We start from the raw sequence: 25,600 nt of genomic DNA, 5'->3' as shown, positions 1-25,600 counted from the left end.
GGAGATGGTTCCCTAAGAAATATATTACGATATGTTGCCTCACACCTTTTCAATCTGAATCCTCACACTATTAGATGTCTTTTACCCACCTTGTTGCTTTCTCTCCAAGATAAGTCTCACAACCCTCAAGGGTCTGCAAACCTGGTTATGCGTGTCCCAAAACACAATTCAACTCCAGTCATTTATGTACATGGAGAAATGGTTTACCATGTTATCTCTTCATTCTGGGATTGTAACTTTGATCAGTGTCACCCTCAAGCGTGCCATTAGTGAGCAGAGTCGTGTAAATCAGAGACATCACATTCGTCACCTCAAGTGTTGAAGTGATGAATATGAATTGAATCTTGCATGATGCTGTGCATCTTTTCCTACAGAGGGCGTTGGGTACAAATGTAGCTTTGGTCTTTTTTTCATGACTGAACTTATGGTCTCAATAAAGCCCAAAGTGTATAAAACTACAACTTAAAGATTTGGGACCTAGGACCATATCTCAACCTGACACATTTCCCTTTATTCATTATTAAAACACATAAATAATTGTACAGACAGAAAATCATTTCATGATGAATCACTGCAGTCGTGTCAGCTGTGTCGCAGTTAAGTTCATAAACACTGCATGAGAATACAACCCTACTGATTCCATATATGAATGGATTCATATGAGTGGGTTCATTTATTTCTGTGGCATGTTTGCTTTATTAATGTCCACATGTTGTTGGAAAATATACTGCTTATACAATGGCAATACCACACACACTGCAGCGACTGAACTGCCTATTATTGAAATGATAACAGAAAACAAGTACATTTGCTACTAATACAGGTCAAACAAGCATTTTCATGAAACAGAATTGTATTGATATTCAATGATGTATACTGTAGGGCAAAGTAAATAAATATAAATGTTATTACATTTGAATCAAACAAGCATCAAGTAACATGTTTTTGGCCGCTTGGAGTCAGCACAAACTAGCTTTGAACATAATTCTGACACATTATCACCTTTATGATGTGACACCCTCCCTATCCAGCATTTTCATATGGCAAAGACTCATTGCTTCCTGTTTTCCCTAGAGCTTCCAAAATGAATCTTTAAAAAAAAATAGTGCATCACCAGTAATATATATTTAATTTGTCGTGATAACAAATAACAATACACAGGTCAATCTACCTGTTCATATGTCATTGGCAACATAATGACTGCTAGTGATCTGGCTCCACAAGCAAAAACAACCACCGTTAGAATTAGTGGTGCACGATAATTATCGGCCCGATAATTATCGGTCCGATATTAGGAATTATGACGTCATCCCGATAAACCCTATAAAAGTATTAATAGCCCCGATAATATACAATATATTTTTTGGGTAAAAAAAAGAAAAAATACTGCGGTGTGGGCGGATTGGGATGAGGGGTGCTTGTTTTTCCCTCGGCTCCTCCCGTTTTGCCAGTACTGTGGTATTAGTGGTTTAGGAAGAGGGGAGTTTTTCACAAATCCAGCGCTCCCTAACTCATGCCTAGCTGTGACGTAAATGGTGTGCGGCCGTGAAGCCAGGACAGTAAACAAACATGTCGTCGGACTCGGTAGTATGGGACTATTTCAAAGTTTCAGAGTTAGATAGTTCGCTTGCTATTTGTATTAACAAATGCAATGCAGAAGTTCCACGAGGAGGGAAAAAGGCAACGAGCTATAATACTTCCAACCTGATTAGTCACCTGAAACATCGCCATCGCTACGATGGTGTTTTAAAAGCGTACGAAGACGCCTGCGCTGCTAAACTAGCGGCGAATCTAAAGCCAGCTGCAAAGGCACCGGGGCTTTTACCTATCGACGAGGCTTTTCAAAAAGGCAAGAAGTTTGCCAGAGACGACCCCAGGGTTAGTTTTGTTCATAGTAGTAATGCTCATGTCATTTGCTCACTACTAGTCTTTTTTTTACCACCAGGTGTGCAAAAACTACAGGTACATTTAATATATATATATATTATATTATTATCGGTTATCGGTATCGGTCTTGAGAAGCAGGAAGTTATCGGTATCGGTATCAGTTTCAAAAAACCAATATCGTGCATCCCAATAACAATTTGAACTACAAACCGTGATCTCAGTGCTATCAGAAAGGCAGAGTAAAACAGCTAATATTAAGTTATTGTTGTTCCTACCCAGGTTAAGCTACTGTGAACAAATATCAGAACACCCTGCTCTTAAAAACTATTCATTACCACATTTTTACTATAGTTTATGTTAGAGAGAATTGTGTGTGCTGCTTTGGCTCGCTGTAGGCTATGCGGGCAATTTTTCTCTGACATGAACGCAGCTCTTATTCTTACAGATCATAGTTCATTATGTGTGGTTCAGAAAGCCAACTCACGAAGCGAAATATGGCACTACATTTTTAAATCTGAGAATAGAGACCACATTTTTACCTCTTATAATAAAAGACCTAAACACATTCAATGCTTATGAGTAGGGTTGGGTATTGTTTTAATTTCCACGATTCTGATTCCGATTCCGATTCTACTTTTCGATTCCGGTTCTTAACGGTTCTCAATTCCGATTCTTTGAGGAGCAGGGTAAAAAAAAAGATTAAGTTCTTGTTGAGAAAAACTATAGGTTACTTACGTAACCCCAGTTCTCAGAGTAACATGAAGTGAGATGTCTCACTATGGGATGCGCCTCATCGCGGAGCAAACAGAAGCATCAATCTCATTACGCCAATCCTGATTGGCTGGTGATCTTGACGTCAGCGTCAGGGAATTCACCCCCTATAAGTAGCTTGCGCCACGACGCATGCGTCATTCAAAATAAGCACCTCTTCTCGCTTCACCATAGCAAGGAGGGCCGTCTGGTGAGACATCTCACTTCATGTTACTCTGAGAACTGGGGTTACGTAAGTAACCTATAGTTCTCATTCATAACACTCCGTTCGATGTCTCACTATGGGAAATTGTAGCTCCCGTATTGTCAGACGAGCTTATCTCGAAAATCACCAAACCAACCAGAACTTAACAGGTAGAGCTCTGACTCAACCAGGTGCCCAGCACTGCTTGAGTCACACTGGGAGCAGAACGTCCAGCCTGTTAAGTGAGCGGCGAGGACCAGCTCGCCGCTGCACCAATGTCTTGGATGGGAGACATTCTGGACAGAGCCCAGGATGCAGCCAGACCCTGAGTCGAAAGAGCTCGCGGACCCGAGGGTGCCTGCGAACTCTGACTCGTATGGGCCCCAAAGCAATTGCTTCCACAAACCAGTGGGAGAGCCGTTGCTTAGTAACAGGCTTGCCCTTATAAGGGTTAGCCCAGGACACAAGGGGTTGGTCATTATGACGAAGCACCCTTGATCTGTCCCTGTACGTGCGTAAAGCACGGGCTGGACACGGCAAATCCGGCCGCTGTTCCCCGGAGGAATACAGTGGCGGGGAGGATGCCTTAATGTCAAATGTGGTACCTGAACCAACCGCCTTAAGATAAAGGCAGGGTTGGGCTTCAACCACACTCTGTTTGCCCTGGGGCGAACTGAGTGCATGAAGACTGTACAGATAGCGCATGAGTGCCACTGGCTCGCTTGGCAGCTGCCAGGGTCAGCTTCATGTCACACTGTATTCAGATTGTACCACTCACGGGCCAGGCCCATAGAGCCAAGCGCTCTGGGTGTGGGTGAAAGATCGCCCCCCCCAATTGGGACAGTATGTCCCTGCGTAGTGGGAGCTGCCATGGCTGCCCGCACAGCAGCTGATATATCTCCGCTAGCCAGTACATAGCTGGCCAGTGCGGAGCTATCAGGATAAGTGTGTGGCGTTGCTCTCTCACTCTGGCCAGAGTTGGGGGTATCAGAGCCAGGGGTGGGAACGTGTACAGAAGGCCCGGGGGCCAATCGTGCGCGAGTGCATCCACGCCTAACGGTGCATTTAGATCGCACATCGAAAAGAACAGCTGACACTGAGCATTGTCTTTCGATGCGAACAGATCCACCGCGGCTCTGCCGTAACGCACCCACAGCTGGCTCACAATCCTTGGATGTAGAGTCCAGTCTGCATAAAGTGGTATACCTCTGGACAGTAGATCTGCCCCGAGGTTCATCACTCCCGGTACGTGCGTCGCTCTCAGAGAGAGGAGACGTCTACCGCTCCATAGGATCAGTTTGCGCGCCAGTGTGTGTAACTGGAGAGAACGCAAACCCCCTTGGCGGTTAATATACGATATTGTGGTCGTATTGTCTGTCCTCACAAGGACGTGATGTCCCCTGAGGAAAGTCAGAAAGCGTTTTAGGGTGAGAAACACCGCTAAAAGCTCCAGGTAATTTATGTGCGCCCGCTGGAGGTCTCTGCTCCAGAGACCCCTCACCGGGCAACCTTCATAAATACCTCCCCAACCTGTCAGACATGCGTCCGTGGTGACCACTTTCCGTGAAAGGACAGCACCCATAGGCACACCTCATACTAGAAAAGTCGGGTGCAGCCAGTGGCGCAGTGCCATTACGCATTTCACAGTAACCATCACTCTCTGCGCGCCATGGCCCAGTCGTATGACCAGGATGGCTGACGCCATGAGCCCCAGCAATCGCAGACATGACCTGAAGAGAACATGTTTGCGCAGCTGGAAAAGAGTGAGACAAGCTCTGAAAGCTTTCACTCTTTCCGCTGACAAGCGAGCTGAAAAGGGCACCGAGTTCAGGCGTAAACCCGGGAAGAGTATAGTCTGCGCGGGGCACAACATGCTCTTCTCTGTGTTTATTATGAAACCCAGGTTGAGCAGGTGCTTTACGAGGACATTTGTCTGCGTAACAGCCTCCTGCTCCGACTGTGCGAGAAGCAGCCATTCGTCTAGGTAGGTCGCCAGGCGAATACCCTGTTGTCTTAACAGGGCTATCGCGGCTTCCGTACATCGTACAAACACCTTTGGACTGAGAGACAGACCGAAGGGGAGTACTCTGTATTCATAACAGATCCCCTGAAATGCGAATCTCAGATATTTCCTGTGTGGGTAATATACTGGGATGTGAAAATACGCATCTTTCAGGTCGACTGATGTAAACCAGTCGTCTTGTCGCACGAGCCGCAGCAGAGATGTGTGAGTGAGCATTCTGAACTTATATCTTTTTAGATATTTGTTCAGAGCCCTCAAATCAAGTATTGGCCGAATTCCGTTCCCTCCCCGTTTGGGAACGAGGAAGTACTTGGAATAGAAGCCGCCCTGACTCTGCTCGGCGGGTACAATAGATATAGCCCTCTTTTCTAGGAGTGAGAGAATCTCTCTCTTCAGAATATGGGCTGACTCTCCTCGGGCCTGCGAATGCAGAATGCCCGAGAAGCGAGGGGGGGTGACAGCGAATTGGAGTCTGTAGCCCCGTGTTACTGTCTTGAAAACCCAAGCAGATGATGTGAGCATATTCCACTGCATGCTCCTTAGAGCCAGTGGAGATGTCACGTCTCTTCCCCTCTGAGTCTCTCTTTGTTGTGTTATGGGGACCTCTAGTGTCTGAACACAGTGGTGCCCCTTTTCGACAATCCCCACCGACACTGCGCATGCGCATGACGGTGGTGCCTTCATAACCCCAGCCGGCACTGCGCATGCGCGTGACGGTGGTGCCTTTAAAGCCCCAGCCGGCACTGCGCATGCGCTTGGCGGTGGTGCCTTCACAGACCCGCCTGTAATCCGCCTTTTGAGAGATGCCGTAGCTGCTCTCAGAAGGGGAACAGTTGACGGGCTGTTTATTGGTTTTATTGTTTTTCTTTTCATTTTTTTGAGCTGCGCCCTCGGCCTGAAGCCTGGATGCGTCAGCGGCAAATGTTTTATGACAGAAAAATCAACAAATATGTGACATGTGTTTGTGCGGACTTGAGGATGGTGTTGAGGCATCTCTCGAGGCGGCGGGAACACAATTAGAGCTGGGGAACCGTGGACTTCCGTGGACTACCGTTCAGTCATTGTCGACTGAAATCGGTCCGACTTTGCTGGCAGCGTGGGGTTGCTGCTTGGTGACGGGCCCATCCTCGGTAGGAGGTGGGCCGCTACCAGCGGTTCCATGGGCGGTATGCGGAGCAGGCCGAGCTTCTCCATTCCGTCACAGTCTAGGGAGGAGGCACCCTGGATTGGGACCTTGTTGCTGAAGGGCTGGTCTCTCCACGAGACCGACACCTCATCCAACATCTCCGGGAAGACCGGAAGGAGTTGCCTCTTCGTCCGCGCTGCTTGGGGAAAATGTTTCCCTTCGTAGCGGGACCTGGAGGTCTCCTAGGTCATTTCAGGCCATGGGATGTCGAGTCTGGCCGCGGCGTGTTTCCACACGGCCTGCAGGTCCATGCTCAGACAGGGCGAAGCTGGTGTGCTATCGCCCGGGAGAGCAGCCCTCGCTCCAGGCTTTGCAGCCTGAGCCGATGACATGAAGATGTCCTCTTCATGTTCATCCGACTCGGACAGGAGGAACACCGAGGCGTCCTCTTCGTCCTCATCGTAGTCCAGCTCGAGGACATCCTCCGCGGGTGAGACCATGGTGAGGTCTAACCGGGAGCCCCAGCTCGGTAAAGCGTGGGGTCCCGTTCCCGCGTGTCTTGCCGTCACCGGGTCCCGGCCTGCCAGAGCGCGGGATTCCGATTCTGCAGCCATCGCAGATAATGAGCCGACACGGAGAGGGGGTTCACTCTCTGCGGCGGACGCCCCCGCGTCTTGACTGCCGGCCAGCAGGTCAGTGGACATGGGGGAGTCCTGCTCCGACAGGTTAGCTTGGCGTGCTAGCCGTCGGCGGAGGCTCTTCACGGTGAAGCGGACACAATGTCCGCACGAGCCGGGGTTGTCGATAGCGCCTCGGGCGTGTTCCAGCCCGAGGCAGGACGAGCAGACCTGGTGTGTGTCTGTGCCCGAGATCTTCAACCCGCAGCCACAGAGTCGAGCCACCGAGTCCCTGACTCCTCTGGTGTGAGGGAGAGAGGCGTCCATCTTGTTCGCCTCGTGGCGTGGAGAGAACCCGCTCTCAACAGGTAAGTTGGGAGAAAAAAAGTGTTACCACCCTGTCCTTAATCCGGAGAAAAGGACGGTGTGGGTCTTTTATTCCCGGAGAATACTGACTGGTGTGACAGTATGCTCCTTTAATCCTTTCCTCCTCCGTGGGGAAGAGAGAAGAAAAAACTTCCTCGCTACCGTGGTGTCGATAGTGAGGGAGCGAGCTAGCAACAGGTGTGTTGCTAACTTTAAAAAATCAGACCTACCCTACTTTCCGGGGAAAGAGAACGGCGAGGTCGATTTCAATACTAACTGGCGTTAGTATTACCGTCTTCCTACAAAGCAGAAGGAGTAGCCGGCGAGCGCCCGTCGACCGAAATGGTTATATTTGGGTTCAGTCTGTGGACCGTTAAGCTTGTCCGGCTACTATAGAGATGTGCTCTGAAGCGAGAAGAGGTGTTTGAATGACGCATACGTCGTGGCGCAAGCTACTTATAGGGGGTGAATTCCCTGACGCTGACGTTAAGATCATCAGCCAATCAGGATTGGCGTAATGAGATTGATGCTTCTGTTTGCTCCGCGATGAGGCGCATCCCATAGTGAGACATCGAACGGAGTGTTATGAACAGTGTTGGGACTAACGCGTTACAAAGTAACGCGTTACTGTAACACCGTTATTTTTGTCAGTAACTAGTACTTTAACGCATTACTTTTTTAATTCAGTAACTCAGTTACCGTTACTACATGGTGCGTTACTCCGTTACTGCGTTAGTTTTTTTATATAGTCAACAGCCAGGCGAACAGAGATGAGAACTGTACTTAAGTACAGTACTTGAGTAAATGTACTTAGATACTTCCTGTGTCACATGCGGAGACGCGCTGTGGGCGTGTTTGTGTTGTTTACTAACAAGACTAGCATGGCGGCGGCGGAGCTCAAGTCTAGTTTCTCCACCTGGAGATATTCTCACTATTTCACTTTTGTCGAGCACAAAGAAAATAAAGTTTCTGTTAAATGTAAGTTGTGTCTTGGCGGGTCAAAGATCCTATCTACTGCCCAAACCAGTAATTCAAATCTCTTAAAACATCTGCAAAAACAACATGCTGGGACGAAGCTAGTAGCTAAGACCACAGAGACTCAGCCGACGCCACTCCACCTCCACCTAAGCAACAGCGGCTGGATTTTAACCAAGGGACTGCTAGCCAGGGGAAAGTCGATAAAGCCATTGCACGGTATGTTGTAGAACACATGCAGGCTATTGCTACAGTGGAGTCACCCGCTTTCAGGGAGCTAGTTAGCATGATAGCATGTCCGGGCGGCACACGGCATATGGAGCAGAAAACTTTTTCTAACTACCTGGAGAAAGAATATACAAAAATGGAAAGCCAGCTAATATCGATGCAATCCAGATTGCATATAATGCATGTCAAGTTGATCAACAGATTGTATTATTCTCCAATGCAATAACAGTACTGAAAGGAAGGCTATAAGGGCATGAATGGGAGCCATTTTGTAAGTAACAAAACGTTACTTTTCACAGTAACGCATTACTTTTTGGTCTAGTAACTAGTAAAGTAACGGAGTTACTTTTGAAATGAAGTAACTAGTAATGGTAACTAGTTACTGGTTTTCAGTAACTAGCACAACACTGGTTATGAATGAGAACAAGCATATCTGCCTTCTCATGCATACCAGGAAGAAATGTTTGAACATTTTAAAGCAAAATGCTTCAATCTGGTGCACTTTAAGCAGAATTACTAGAGACTAGATCTAGGGGGTACAACTCAAAACACCCATATGAAAAAGATCGGTTTACATTTGAATAATTAAATAAGTATGTGAGCATAACCAATAACCCATAGCCAATAACAAATACATGTAACGTATTTTATTTTTGTTGTTCATTCGTATCTTATTTTACTATTTTATTTATGCATATTTTTTTATCTCTCCAGTTTAAAACGATATGTCTGGTTTACTGTCCTATAGTATACATTGGAATGATTTCAAACCTGTTTTATCCCAATAATTATAAAGGAGTGCCTTGGAAATATGTGTTTACATAAATTGTGATCAAAACGTTTGAGACCCACTGAGATAACTTAGACTAAAGTGAACTATCTAAACCCTCAGAGTCCTTTACCTCACTGAGCTGTAGTTATCAGCCTCAGTCTGACTGGAGAGGACTCTCCCTCAACATCATTGTAGAAACATCTTCTTCTTCCATTAGAGCAGCTAGCACCAGATGCTAATAACAACAGCGCCGGTTCCAGTGCACCCTCCCTTTCTCCCTCGCTCACTCGCACTTTGGCTGTGACCTGCGGGTGCCAGATAAGCCAACATCCCCCATTTTCATCACTTGCAGCGCCCATCGTACAGGGCGAATGAAACGTGTAACCGGGGTGAAAAAGGGTGTTACATTTACTTAATTATGAATGTTGTTACATCAAGGCCGAAAATTAGGATGAGCACCAACGGTCAAAACATTTGTTTTCCCTCCCAGAGCTGTCAGGGCAGCGCCTCCACAGATCTGGCGCCCTAGGCGAACATCTATAATGCTAGTGCAACGGGCCGGCCCTGGTCTCAGGTTACGCTGTAGGAAGTGTAGGTACAACGCTACATTTCCCGCCTCGCCACAGTCATACAGTAGGCTACGGAGAGCGGCGAGAAACATTTCCTCAGGCATTGAAAAGCGGAACCGAAATTCACATTTCTAAATGATGCCGTTGGAATCGAAATGTTGGAACCGGTTTCGAACCGGAACCGGTTCTCGGTACCCAACCCTACTTATGAGAGGGAGCTTAAATTCACTAAGAACATTTAGTTGGGAGGCAACACAATGGCTTACAGGCAGGGCCGCCCCTTCATACAGGCCAATCACGCAGGCTGCATGGGGCCCCGCCTTGCGCAGGGGGCCCCGCCTTGCGCAGAGGGCCTCAGCTGCTGTGCGCATTTCTCCGCTCAGTTCTCCGCGCACCCCCTGCGAGAGTGAAAGTGAGAGATGACAAGGGGAGCATGTCTGTAACCCAACACCGTTGTAATGTATCGACATCTGAGTCTGACCAATCACGGCTTTGATACGGCCACTAGTGCAGGTAAAGAGATGTCGGTGAAAAGACAGTTTCAGTCCGGCGCAAAAAACAAAACATGAAGAAACTAGAGCATCACTCGAAGGTGGGTTATTATTGTATGAGTCAAATGTACAACTTGCGAATGTTGTATAAGTAAAATTGTCAATTACCATATTAAAACATCAGCTGCAATTCACGACATGAAGAAGGCAGTCTCTGCAGCATATAGGCTAATGGAGATGCAGTTATTTCCAGCATTCTTTATTTACCATTCATTCAAGTATGTTATTCCTTTTATCTGCTAATGTACAGGAGGAAGAGTGATAAACTGTCTGTCTAGTTGGCTTACATAACATAACAAAACATGGAGCATTTGTGCCCCTTTTATTCATTTGTATGTCAATTTGCACATTTCATGGTGATGCTCAGCCTCTCCCCTTAACTCCTAACAGTCATCATCATGTCAACCACAACACAGAGAAATACTGATAGAAATGTGTGTGTAGTTGATGTTGATACATTGCTGACAGTGGGAACTACATTTGAATACAGATTTAAGAAATATCAGTTTTTGAGCATGTCATAAGCATGTTTTGTCTTGACTATATTACAACTATATTATAATAAAATAATATAGTATTTATATTATTGAATTGATTATGATTATTATTTGTAGAAGTTTATTTGCATTAATTATATTTTAATCTTTTTGAGGCTAGTATTTGGCAGGAAATGCAGACGCATACTGAACGACATACATGCACATTTACCATTTACCTCACTGTATACAAAAGTAACTGTGTTGATAATAATAATAAACAGGAATTATATTTGCAAAGTAGCCTACTTTGTTTCCAAACACATTTTTTTCACTCCTGTCAGTTGGGGCCTCATCTCACAATGTCGCTTGGGGCCCCAAGTTGGCCAGGGGCGGCCCTGCTTACAGGTCTGCTCTGCAAGGATTTTTAAAAAGCTACAGTGCAACATGTAAAGGTGGAGACATGTAAATAAAGGCTGATCTGAAAATAGAGTTTCTCCAGTCTTATTGAATACTAAAATGTATAACAAATTAAAATACTTCGGTACAATAAATTACTCCTGTTGTTTTTTGCCCCTTTTTACACATCCTTCACTAACTTGCATTGACATTGTCAAACCTTTTTCTTGGCTTTCACATTTTTTTTTTATTTGAGAGGATAAACAAGTATTTTTTGGTAATGTATTCCAGGACTGTACAGGTAAAGGTCACACACCTATGTAGGGATTATGTTCGAAATGAGAAATCTTGTTTATTAATGATACAATTTCTTCTGATTTACAAACTTGAATGCCCTAAGGCAGGAAGTGTGATGCTTGTCCTGCTCCCCTCCACCGCAGTTGGTCATTTTCTACCGTAACACTTGTCACTCATGTTGATGAGCTGTCATCTTTGAAACAGCATCCATCCTGAGGTGGCTGCCATCTATAAAGCTCACATCAGGCGTTGGAGAAGCGAGTAAATTGTCTGTGCTTCACCTCCTCACAGGCAATCTGCAGTAAAACGGCGATGCTAGAACTCACCTTTGCTTTGGCACAGATTCTCTGCTGCACGTTTAGCATGTAGTTGGCTTTTTATTACTGCTGTTATTACTTTGACTTTAATGCATTCAACTGCATTGTCTCCACACTAGATGTGTGCTGAAAAAACAAGAGGTTTTATTTCTGTAAAGAAAAAGCTTCCACCGTTTGCCAACCCTACTCTTACCATACTGGAATTAAGGGTTTGACACAAAAAGGATACACAATATAATACAATAATAATTATAATAGTTGAAATATAGATATAGATTATTCCAAGACTTTAGCCTCCTATAAGCTAAGGTTAAACCTTTGAATGTATTTTGCTTTGCAATGATCCTGGATTCGACCGCCCACTTTTCCATCTCTATAAAGGTAATGTTTCACAGGCGGCATTGACAGATGCAACTCTTTTATCCTGCAAAAAGCAAAGAAAACCTCAATAAAGTAGACTTTTCTACAGTAAGAAAAAAATCAAACCTATCCTTTAAGACCACAATTATTAAGAGCACTACCACAACCGACAGAGAGACTCTGTATCCATGAATACACCCTTTACACTTTTACAATTTGTTCTACTTTAAACCTTTACCAGTTAGACCCGCAGCTCTGCACCTGTTATTCAGATAATTGACCTAAGGCTCATGGCCATATTGTATTCTCAGTTGTAACCATGGTTATTGTTTTACTGCATTCATTCTGCACTGAAGAATAATGGCTAAACAGGTTTTGTATTAATTACAAATTGTAAGAGCTGTTCTATATAATGTTTTCTACATTTTTGACTGTGTATGATATTTCCGTGTATAAAATGCAGTGAACACAGTTTGCAAATAAGAAACAGTTTTAGAGTGCAAAGTAATATATTATGTTACTAAAAGGGTTTTGGTAATATTATTACATTTACTATGTCAAGGAACGCGTTGCTACTGTATCTGAAATGAAGTTAATAACATTTTCATTTTCTCCTCCGTCCAGAAAGAAAAACACTGGCCGCTTGAATTGTTGATTTACGCGCCCAATTTTAATACAAAGTGTTAACCACTTCATGTAAATGCATAAATGAGCCCATGGTTCCAGACCCCATCTATCATTAGCTCTTGAATGAGGAGGTGATATTATCTGTATTGTTGTCTCCATCTAATTGATCGTGTCTCGCACTACGCTCTGCGGCTGTCAGATTGAGCGGTTGAGCTCCTCCACATCCCGTATGAGGGCAAGCATCCTTCCTTCAGTCCTCATGGTGAAAACAATGTCAAACAAATAGATAGTAGCCAAAATAAATAAATGGGTGATGCTAGTCTTTTATAACGACTATAAGAGTGATGATATGTTGTCAAGATCTGGAGAAAAAAAACAAGCTCTGTGCATCATTGAAAAAATATATTTTACCAAATGTATAGAAACACATCTTAAGGCTGTACATTATTACACATCACTCAAGAAGATATTGTAAATGGAAGTATTACTTTGAATTACAATTACATGTATTATTTAATACATAACGAGCTGTGGTAGATCACCTTTGCCTAACTCGAAGCCCCTCGAATGTTTTCATATTCAAACTTGTAGTCTTCTGGGCCCAAGAGTTCAAAGCTTTTAATCTCAATCAGATCCGATCCGATTTTGAAATCCCATTTTTTGTGATCCAGGATCAGACAAGTCGGCCAAATGTTGTCCCTGGAGTTCAAAGCAATTCAGGATAGGATCAGTCTGATCCAGATTACGATTTTTCAAGATGACTAGGTCCTGAATATCAGTGCTTTAATCCTACCGATCGCCATCTAGTGGATATGAAAAATAATACAAGGAAGACAAGAGACCACATTGCAGAGACATCTATAATGTTTAATTATATTTTTAAATACATAAAGGACATCAAATCATAATGAAATTGTAATTAAAAAAAATACTCCCACTAGGGTAACAACAATAAAGCATTCATTCAAAGGCAGCTGGATCATCCAGGCGTGCTTTGAGGAGCTGAATTCTCAGTGAGGTTTCAGTTTGCTGAAGCCGGCACAGCTGTATTTGTTCTTCGGCCAGACGGATCTGCATCTCTGCCCTCTCCGTTTCACGGCTCAGCAGAGTCTCGTAGGCATCATCCCTCTGCTCTGGTTTTCTGGTGCGCTTGCATTTTCTCTTTAGAGGTGGCTCTTGCAATGTGTCATCAGGCCTGGCTGAAGGTCCAGCTTCTGGATCCACATGGGTCAGGAGGACCTCATCTTCAATGGTGTGTGTCACATCAGGTGCGTTTATCAATATCAATCAATCAATCAATCAATGTTTATTTATATAGCCCAATATCACAAATGTTACATTTGTCTCAGTGGACTTTACAGTTTGTACAAAATATCAGTATGACAATACGACACGCTCTGTCCTTAGACCCTCACATCGTACAAGGAAAAACTTCCGAAGAAAACCCACAGTTTAAAGGGAAAAATGGGAGAAACCTCAGGGAGAGCAACAGAGGAGGGATCCCTCTCCCAGGACGGACAGACGTGCAATAGATGCCGTGTGTAAATTGAAAAGATAATACATTTGCAACATAGGTAGTCCAAACGTTTGGAAATGCATGTGTGTATAATAGGAAGATGAATCCACGAGGATATCCATCCAGGACCTATGATCCAGGACCACAGCCACGACTCAAGATCCAGGGCTCGCGATCCAGGACAGAGGAGCGCAGGATCATCCATGACTCCGGATCCCGGCGTATATAGACACCAAAAAGAAAGACATTTGGGGAAGCTGGGTTAATCGGAACATGAGAGTACACAGGTATAGACAGAGAGAAGGAAGAAGTAAGATGTCCCCCGACAAACTAAGCCTATATCAGCAAAACTAGGGGCTGAATCTAATCAGCCCTAACTATAAGCTTTATCAAAAAGGAAGGTCTTAAGCGCACTCTTAAAAACGGATAGGGTGTCTGCCGCCCGAACACAAACTGGAAGCTGATTCCACAAATGTGGAGCTTGATAAGAAAAGGCTCTGGCTCCCATTGTACTTTTAGAGACTCTAGGAACAACCAACAACCCTGCATTCTTGGAACGCAATGCCCTAGTAGGACAGTAGGGTATAATGAGTTCTTTAAGGTAAGATGGCGCCTGCCCATTAAGGGCTTTGTAGGCGAGAAGAAGAATTTTAAATTATATCCTGTGTTCTATAGGGAGCCAGTGTAAGGCAGCCAGAACAGGAGTAATGTGGTCCCTTTTCCTAACTCTGGTTAGTACACGACCCGCAGCATTTTGAATCAGCTGAAGCGACTTGACTGACTTCTTGGTACACCCTGATAATAAAGAGTTACAATAATCCAGCCTTGAAGTAACAAATGCATGGACTAGTTTCTCTGCATCGTTTTGAGGCAAGATATGCCTGATTTTTGCAATGTTACGTAGATGGAAGTAGGCGGTCCTTGAAATTGATTTTATGTGGGCGTTAAAGGATAAATCCTGATCAAATATAACACCAAGATTCATTTCTTGCTATTCAATATACTTTATACCCCTTAATAAGATGATCACAAGCATGCAACCTGGAAAATTGTAGTACTAGGATGCTATGTAAGACATATAGCCATTGTAGTACTATGAAAATAACAATTATACAAGATAATAATTGTAGTTCTATAGGAACAAGGATAAAATCACACATACCTGCGACTCACCATCCAGTACAACGTTTGGTATTCCATGTAAAGATTGTGACTGCTGACCACGATATCAAGTACCACATCTGTGTATTGTCCCCTTTTATGTGGTTTGTTACCCGTCTGTGGGTTTTTAGCCTGGCTGTGGTCTTTGGTAGCTTGCTGCTTCAAATTCTTCCACCTCAACCTCATTTGGTCCACCGTCCTCTTGTGTCCAGATCCTGTGGCATTCACATTGTCTGTAACTTCCATCCATATTCCGCTCTTTACTTTAGTCGCTCCACCCTCTCTGTTAAAGCTATCAACTATGGAGTCATAATTGTTCCTTACACCCAGCAGCAGTGCATGGGTCTCAGCAGATGTAAAATTAGGCCCCTCTTTGTCCATTTTTCCAACTCAATGGTTTGGTCAGGTCAGCCATTGGTTTTATAGGTCTGGCCTTGCTATTAATTACATAATTAACCACAGGCCCTAACCAATCTGGACATTCATTCCAGGTGTGTATTTGCAATTAGTTGTTATTCAGAGACTGATGTAGGCCTACTGACTGAAACAACAGTCAGAACACAGTCATGGCAGGGATTGTTCACATCTTCCATGCTGGAAGGAGAGGTTACCGCCAAAGGGTCCACACCGAGCGCCCCAAACCTCTCCAACAGTACACAACAGAAGAACTGTACAATCGTTTTCGATTTGGACTTGATGACATCAACTACATTGCTGATCTGGTCAGGCCACAACTGCAGTGCAGAACCTTGCGGAGTCATACTCTGACTGTAGAGGAACAGGTCCTCATTGCCCTGCGCTTTTACGCATGTGGAACATTCTATGAGGTCATAGCTGACAGCATGGGAGTCCACAGGACAACAGTGGGTGAAGTGATGACAGCTGTGTCTGATGCACTGGCTCGCCTGCTGGATCACTTTGTGACTTTTCCCACTGATGGCCAGATTGCCAAAGTGAAGCAGAACTTTTTTCTTCTGGGAGACATGCCCAACACCATTGGGGTGATCGACTGCACCCATGTACATATTCAAGCACCTCGTCAGAGGGAGTGGGAATATGTCAACAGGAAAGGGAGGCACAGCATCAATGTGCAACTTGTGGGAGATGCTGACCTTGCCATCACCAACTGTGTTGTGAGATGGCCTGGGTCAGTCCACGATGCACGTATCTTCAGAGAGAGCCGGTTGTTCACTGAATTCCAAACCAACAGGCCGGATGAAGTTATATTAGCCGACAGTGCCTACCCATTCCTACCATGGGTGATGACACCTTTTCCCACGGCCAACACTCCTTCACAGATGCGCTACAACAATGCCCATGGAAGAACAAGGTGTGCCATTGAGCGCTTGAATGGAGTACTGAAGAGGCGTTTTGCATGCCTCAACTATCTGAGAGTGGAACCCCAAGGAGCATGCCAAATAACACTGGCTTGTATTGTGCTACACAATATCGCTGTCCATCGCAGAGTCCCCCTCTCTGACATCGATGATCCCCCAGAGCCCCTCGCACCTGCTGATGATCTAGGCCCACCTATGGATTTCCCTCTAAATGAGAGACTGAGTGGTGGTGCAAGGCGAGATGCTATTGTCTGCAATTACTTTTGAAAGGTGATGACAGATGATGGACTTTTTTTTGTTGAAGATATTTTTAATTTAATCTAAATTACATTTGTGATTGACAATTTTTGTTGTGATACTTTCATGAGCATAAACATTTATGTCATCAACATTTGGTTGAAAACAAAATAGGCCACCACAAACGTGAGCAAAAAATGGAAAAATAAAAATGTATTTCCCATGAAGGCTACAAATTGTGTATTATTTCAGTTAACAAACTTTGCCATCTAATTTAAATTGAAACATATTTAAAAATAAATTGTACAGTACATTTTGCTCTGGTAATCCACTCGAAATCCATTGCTCTGGTGGGATCAGGATAATCCAGTTTTTTGGGATCAAATTGATCCCAATCCTGTGTTGTCGGTTTGAACTACCCGTTTTGAAGATTTGATCCAGATTAAAGCTTGGATTGGATTTCCTGATCTGATCGGATATCAAAGTGATCCTAATCCTGTTTTTTGGTTTTGAACTCCCCAAAAGATAAATCTGATCTGATCAGATAGGTATTAAAAGTTTTGAACTCTTGGGCCCTGGGCCCAGGAGTTCAAAACTTTTAATCTCAATCAGATTTTGAAATCCCATTTTTTGTGATCCAGGATCAGACAAGTCGGCCAGATGTTGTCCCTTTAGTTCAAAGCAATTCAGGATAGGATCACCCTGATCCAGATTACGACTTTTCAAGATTACTAGATCCTGAATATCAGTGCTTTAATCTTACCGATCTCCATCTAGTGGACATGAAGAATAATACAAGGAAGACAAGAGACCACATTGCAGAGACATCTATTAGGCGCATTCACACCGCAGTACTTTTCCCACAAAGGTTCATGAGAATTTAGTTCATGAGAATTCTTTAGTTCTCATGAACAAATGAAGCCGCTGACGTCACCTCTTCTTCTTCTGCTTTGGGTTTACTGGCAGGCCGCAAACCACTTCACGGTGTATACTGCCGCCCAAAGTCCCCGGCCGGAAGTCCCCGGAGTTGGGGACTGGCTTCAGTAGAAGCTGCTGGGACTCCCAGCAGCTTCTACTAAAGCCTTCCGAGTAAATCACCAGAACGCCGACACCTCCTCATCTCCACCGCTCCCATGTTTTATTTTGTGTTGCCATAAATTAGTCTCTCTGCGTTTCTGCGCTGGGCTAATGCTAATAATGCTAATGCGAGGATAATAAAATGGCGGCTTCACAAAACTTTTTGGGAGTTTTACGGGGCGTGGTTTGCAATCCGCCCAGCCAATCAGACATTCTTTCACACACACATACGGGTATTGGGCCGAGCGTGACACCGTACTTCCGGTATCCGCCGTTTTACACGAGGTGCAAGCAGCCGTACACCGTCTAGGTGTTGCTAAGCTTCCTGTACTGAATATCATAGTCTATTTGTGAGGATCTGCAGTACTTCCTCCTTCTTTTTCCCCTGTCTGTGTTTGTTTTGTCTGTTTGTCTATGTGTCTGTCTCCCTGGCTGGGCGTGGTTACCTACATTCCGATTCCCGCCAACTCACCGCCTGAGCTGCTGCTCATCTCACTGATTGCCACTACTCACCTGCACCTGCTTAAAACCCTCTTCAAACTTCGCCAGTTCTTCGTTTATTCTTCAGTGATCCACATACTCCAGCCGCTCTGCCTGCCACGTCCAGCCTCCCCTCCAGAGCAGCCCAGCTCTACGTCTTCCCTCTACGAGTGCTTCGTCAACTCCTTGTCAGTGTCGTGGACAAAATAAAGCCTTTTTGACACTTCACCACAGTCTCAGTTGTAGTGCTTGCATAGTGGGTTCTCATCTCCAGTCACTTCTCGGGAAACCTAACAATAAAAAATACCACATATATGCAATGGCATGATAATATTATTGTGACAAGTGGGGTATTCACCTGGTGTTTCCAGAAATTAGACGTAGATGCAGCCAAAATCGACGAAGGCCACTGTCGTTTTTCCATACATCTGCAGGCAGTCTGTAAGGGCAATCCGACAACCCACACAGCTCTAGTTTACGCTGGTAACGACCTAAAGCACACCCCTCAAGTCCAGAGATGTAATCCGAAGACATGCAGCGATTTCTGCAGTCGTTAATTCAGAAAAAAAACCTAGTGCGCTGTGCGTGGCTACGTTAGCTAGCTGTTTATATTTGCACTTCCAGGATATTTGCACCTCCAGGAAAATGGCGTATTTATATATATATATATGGCGCTTGTTGCATTGTGGGTAGCTCCGATGTCACTGTGTGTGAAAGAATAGGAACCTTTTTCTCCCACGAAAGGAAAAGGGGGTGAAAAGGTTCTCATGAACTAATTTTAGTTCCGGCTCTTTTTGGTGTGAACGTAACATTTCGGAACTATATCGGAACCATAGATCGGAAGTAAAGTGGGAAAAGTACTGCGGTGTGAAATTACTTTTGAAAGGTGATGACAGATGATGGACTTTTTTTTTGTTGAAGATATTTTTTCTTTAATCTATATTACATTTGTGATTGACAATCTTGTTGTGATACTTTTATGAGCATAAACATTTATGTCATCAACATTTGGTTGAAAACAAAATAGGCCACCACAAACGTGACCAAAAAATGAAAAATTAAATTGATTTGCCATGAAGGCTAAAAATTGTGTATTATTTCAGTTAACAAACTTTGCCATCTTGTTTATATTGAAACATATTTTTAAATAAATTGTACAGTACATTTTGCTCTGGTAATCCACTGGAAATCCACCCCTCTCGTGGGGTCAGGATAATCCAGTTTTTTGGGATCAAACTGATCCAATCCTGTGTTGTCGGTTTGAACTACCCGTTTTGAAGATTTGATCCAGATTAAAGCTTGGATTGGATTTCCTGATCTGATCGGATATCAAAGTGATCCTAATCCTGTTTTTTGGTTTTGAACTACCTAAAATCTAAATCTGATCCGATCAGATAGGGATTAAAAGTTTTGAACTCCTGGGCCCAGACCATTGATATTATGAAAGGCAGATGGGACAACAAGGTAAAGATCATGTAGCAGAGGCCAATATATTCCAAGTTAGGCTACTGGTATTGGTCATGCCCCCAAAAACACTGGATCTTATTTTTCCTTTTGTGAAATTGGATCTAGCACCTAACATGTGATATCTGAAATCTGTAATATCTAACATTTTGGACAACAGAACAGCAGCTCATCTTTTAGGTAGCCAATTTTGATGTTGTGATGACTCATTTTTGTCCTCATTTACACTTCTTGTAAGTCATCAGAACTTAGTTGCATTAAGATGCAGATCCCTAATTACTGAGCCATAGGACATCATTAATTAGCTCAACAAAAATGTACTTCCAGGAAAATAACCACCTGAAACTATTTTGAATAATGTATGATATACAAAAATGGCTCACAATGAATGCAAAAATTACCTCGGCTTAAATGTATATCAGAGAAAATGTAGTGTTAAGGATCAGAGAAAACAAACTGACAGGGCAGCATTTGAACCTCACACACCAGATATAACATTTATATGAGATGCAACCTACATCATCCTTCCTTACTAGAGTCCGTATGTCTTGTAATTTCAACCAAAGTGTAACCCCAAACTGAAAGAAATGTTGAAATAACGGTGATCCTGGTCTGCGTGTTTATTCTACATAATGCCTGTCAACAATGGATTGATGCTCTCTGACATGACCTTTTCCATGTTGTGTGAAACTGATTAAGGGCATACTGTGATTTAACATTTAAGCCAGCATGCAGTTTATTGATCGTGTCTTCACATCTGAAATCATTAGCCAGTGCAGACATCTTGAAATATATTCAATTCTCTTTGGATCACTTTTCATTCATCAGTGTAGCGATTGCTTAAATGGATACGGCCATATACAAAAGTAATACTCATTATGCTCATTATTTATATATAATGCACCACAGGTGTAAAATATATATTCGTTTTACACTGCTGCATGGAATTCATTCTGCAACGCTTTAGAGCTTTTGTGACATTAAATAAAAATAAAGGACCACATTCTCATAATTCCTTGTGGCTGAACTGGGATAAATCATACTATAAGAAATCATGAACTATTGAAAGTTGTATTAAGGTAAACAAATGGAAAAATAATCAATGTTCTTTTGTCTCAATGTGGCTTTTCGCTTTGGCTTGCATGAAAAATGTAATTCTCCTGGCAGGGTGTCTTGGTTCGACTGTAGAGATGGGATGAGGAGCCTAAAATGCTGCTTTTTCAGTTTTAAAGAGATTTTAAAGATGATTTGGGCAATAGGATAAGATTATCTCAATGACTCCTCCATGTGGAGATATTCCAGGCGTATTGAAGTGGAAGGAGGCCCTGCCAGTTTATTAAATCCGGGATTACAGGATCTTGGAAATGCAGATAGACGATCTCTACTGCCTTAACACACAGCGTTTTTTCATGGTTTTAACACGCTACTCATAAACACATAAGTGGCACAACATGTTTCCAACCCCAGCTAGGTTTAAATGTGTTATACGTTAAAAGTTTTGTGTAGTAAAAAACATATTGTGTGCATGTCAAAACTCCCTCGCTTTGTTTGTTTGGATATTTTTTTTGTTTTTAGTATACAGGCATCAAAAAGTCAAGGTGTTCTGTCTGAATAAGCAGTTGCACATATTTGTCTTAAACCTCCATGAATTATAAGCACATGATTAATTATTCATATTCTTTCTTGCTGTGCTAATGTGAACAAAGTGACCTTATTCTTCTTCTGCTTATGTTACTTACGTAAAAGCTTTGACATTGCCACGGTGCACCATGCAGTGATTTAAAAATGTAAAACTCAATATTACAACAAACACTGGCATACACATGTTTTTTTTGTTTCCTTTGATACAATGTTCTTTCTCGTCTAATCAATCCTGTCTTTTGTTTTGTTGTACAACCACAACAACAAAAATAGGATCCAATCTGCTCTTTACTTATGTATAAGTAAGCTAAGTAGGAATTGGCAATGAATGACCTTTGAAAAAAAGGGAAAAGATAGTTGTGGGTGTGTTTTAATCTCTGGCAAAGGTCATGATTACAATGCTTATTACCCTGTTAGAAGCATGTAGATCCATCAGTGACATGTCTGTATCCATCCATTCATTCACCCATCCATCCACAGTTGAAAATAATGGCGCCAGTCAGCTGTTTGTCCTCTCTCCGGCTCGTGTGTTGATCCTCTATCTATTGATTTTTGATTGATTAGTTGCCCTATCTTTAGTTCTATCTGTCTGACTTGCTATGTATTCAAAGTTAAAATAAAACGTTAGTGCATTAATATCCCACAAAAACGTGAAATCTAATTTCTGACAATTAGCAGTGTTTAGTGAAAGCAGCAGGCCTGCATAGTGAGAGCTTGGTTTTCCCTGTGGTGCACTGAGCATGAGTCATGATGAACCCCGTGCTGACTCCTCATGGTGAGCTATCGATCCACGACTGGGATCACCTTCTGGACATCATCTCTAGGCTCATTAGCAAGGGCTTATTAGCTGAGTAGGGTTGTAACAGTGCTGTGCAGATGGAACCAATGGTGAAAAGGGAGAAAAAAAGATATTTGATCTGATATGTTCATGGCACTGCATTCCTTAAAGGTGGGGTAGGTAGGTTTGAGAAACCGGCTTGAGATACACTTTTTGTTATATTCCATGGAATGATCTTAACATCCTGATAGCAATGAATAACAAAGTGCTTTGACAAAAAATCCATACAAAAATGTCATCTGTGGAAGCCGTGGTACTGTAAAAAGCACGACCAATCATTTTAGCCGGCCCGGCTAAAATAACTGGATGGCCTACCTGCCTGTCAGCCTTCCATCTGTGCACAAACTTATCTTGTGCCCTCATTGGTCATGTGCGTGTGCGTGTGTGTTGGAGGAGGGGCTCTGTAAGGAAGTGGCAGATTTTTTCCGGCTGTGTATTTTCAAATCCTAGCACACTCGAGCTGGTTTTTCCAAAATTACCTACCCCACCTTTAATAGAATGCAATACATACTTCAACATAACCCAACAACACAGATAAGACACATTGGCTGCCATGGAAGATAATCAATTCGGGCTAATTTGGGCCGCTTATCATTTAAACTCAAACGTATAACAACAGGTCATTAACATTCATATAACAGCCTCTGACACACACCATTTATCTGTTTTTGTAGGAAGTTCAAAAGTGGTCAATGTGCACATTGAGGTAAAAGCTTATTTTTTTCGGTTTTATGAGTCCATTTGGTTGTATTTTATTACATTTAAAGGCTCAAAGTATTTAGACAATTTGTGTCACAATCATTGCAAACAAAGTTAAATAATAACGTTAAGCAATATAGAAAGTTACTTCCTACAATAGAGAAATTATATATAACAATTGTTTCAAAGGAGGAAATTCAGTTCCTGAGCCATCTCTCAATACAATAGCCAAATCTTTCATTTACAGTCACTGTTGCGCTTCAAAATTCTCTGTACAGAAAGACTGACATCTTTTTGTAATCTTATTAAACAAAAGATCGGTATGAAAGAAAAACAATGTGAGGTGCAATGCAATGTATTTAATTTTCATTACGTGTCTTCCACACAATTACCAGATCAGACACAGAAGAATAATATCCTGTCTCATTATTCTGGTTCTTGTTTTATATCTTGTATATGTTCACTGAACAGAGGTCATTTTTCCATGTGATTTGACTTGAATTCACAAAAAAGTTGGTATTTTATTCTGTTAAGTCATTTTATTTACATGATTCTATATATTCATAAATAAATTACAAAGAAATAAACAAACAACAAACTTTATCACTCACATTTTCAAGTATTTAATCAGCTAGCTAATCACATGCGTTTCCTGTTATGATGCAATCTCCTGGCGGACTCCTGCAGACTCAGATCTGATTCCACCATTTTACAACTCAGCCAATTTGCAAAGTTAGCCATTATTCTAGTAATGTGGCATCAAGTTACCATGTAAAATATCACACTACATTAATCAGGAATTCTGAGACTGGGACTGATTGCATGACGGTTTCATCAGACTGTAGAGTAATGCAACATACTGTGACTTTACACCAGTATAGTTACAATCTATGAAAGGTGGAAAGTGGAAGTTTTACACTGAAATATGTTAATGTTTGGAGATATTTGTGTGAATTATTTGCTATGAAATGTTCTATCAAGCAATTGATTCATGTTTAGACTAAGAACAAAATACTAACTGTGTGGGTGAAGACACTCAAATAACTTGAATAACACACTTCCTCTTGACAATTCAGTACCTGGAAATAACAACAATTATTGATCAAACTGAAATAGTCTGTATAATGCCATATAGTTTGATTATACCAGGCGTTTAGTAGCATGCTCACCATGTAATTGCATCATCTTCTGGGCACCTTTGTTTCACATCATGCCTGCTCTTTCACATGCTCTGTCTACTATATCAAATGTATCGAGAAATAACTCTTTCCTTGGGGCAGTCCTGACATTCTATAGATCCTGAAGGACTTATCATTCACTTTGAATCTCTTTTTCTTAGCTTCTTAATTAATTCAAACGGGCTCAAATTTGAGTGTTCTAGCACCATTTCCCCTCTTTGTTTCACCACCCTGAACCATGCCTAATTGCACTTTGAGGCAATTTAAATGTTACTTTAACAAGCCTGCTGTTTCTTACAGCACAAAAACCCACAGTGGGGCTGTTTGTAGCACATATTATGAGATGCAGTCTACTAAACTCAAGAGACCATCTCTCATTATAACATGATACTTTTCTTGTTAGATTTTCTTAACAAGACAAATTATTCTTCTTCTCTCAAAGTTGTCTCTGTGAAAATAAACTTGTTTTAATCATGACACATTTTGATGAGACACTTCTGTGCTGCCATAGTAAATGCATTATTTGTTGCTAATGATGCTAAATTAGGTAAAAAGACCCAGAAACTCCTCAATGGAATTGTAGTTGTGTTATTTCTACAGAACAGGCTGTGTATGTTTAGGCAAAGGGAGGCTTTTAGGATGAAGGGCATTTAACACAGCTCAAGTAAATACTTTTACTATTACCTAAGACATATGAAACAACAATGTTTAACATTGGAAAATGTGCGCAACAGATAAATGATATTTTTTGTGTGTGTGTATGAGTGTGTGTGTGTGTGTGTGTGTGTGTGTGTGTGTGTGTGTGTGTGTGTGTGTGTGTGTGTGTGTGTCTTTGAGTGTCTCTGTGTGTATGTACTGTATGTGGATGTCTGTGTACTGTGTATATGTGTGTGCGACAATAAGCTTATAAAGTTCAAGGTAGAATTGAAAGCGTTTATCGCAGGGGCGTTTCCTGGACCTGGAAACATTCGGGGCTTAACCCGCAGTTCATTAAGGTACCGGACGCTCAGTGGACATTTCTACTGCAACACTCCCCACACGCACAAACACAGTACACTTGCGACACAATTATTACAATGAAGGCTCGATAATCAGCTCACGGCATATAGGTGTAAGCAGAGGTAAAGTGCTATTTTTTTACAAGTGGGGGGCGGACCTAACCTTTAGGGGGGTCCTCACCTCCTCTAGGGGGTTATGGGGCATATGCTCCCCCGGGACGATTTTTTTTTTAAATATTGAAGTTAAAAGCATCAACCTGGTGCACTTTGAGAGCAAAATTAAGAGATATGGATACATCTTTCAACAACCATATGAAACAGAACTGTAAACAGATTTTCTTGTTCTTTATGGATATTTTACAAATCACTCCCCTGTGACTGTGTAATGTAAGGGAGCTTCTAGCTTCATGTCGAACACTGACAGTAAGT

General features: G+C 42.6%; 1 protein-coding gene across 1 annotated transcript; it reads left to right on the top strand.

Annotated features, from left to right (window-relative positions):
• Positions 1-15,788: 15,788 nt before the first annotated feature.
• On the top strand, positions 15,789-16,826 carry LOC117547911 (putative nuclease HARBI1). The gene has a single exon (XM_034218830.1). The coding sequence runs from the start codon at positions 15,789-15,791 to the stop codon at positions 16,824-16,826; it is 1,038 nt and encodes a 345-aa protein (XP_034074721.1).
• Positions 16,827-25,600: the final 8,774 nt, after the last annotated feature.

This window comes from Gymnodraco acuticeps, unplaced genomic scaffold, assembly GCF_902827175.1.
Source record: "Gymnodraco acuticeps unplaced genomic scaffold, fGymAcu1.1, whole genome shotgun sequence".
Taxonomy (NCBI): domain Eukaryota; kingdom Metazoa; phylum Chordata; class Actinopteri; order Perciformes; family Bathydraconidae; genus Gymnodraco; species Gymnodraco acuticeps.
The sequence above is the reverse complement of the archived record's forward strand: the minus strand, read 5'-3'. Positions and strand labels throughout refer to the sequence as shown.

Bases quoted from the DNA above. Each gene is read 5' to 3' on its own strand.
- LOC117547911 (XM_034218830.1), top strand. From the start codon at position 15,789: ATGGCAGGGATTGTTCACATCTTCCATGCTGGAAGGAGAGGTTACCGC.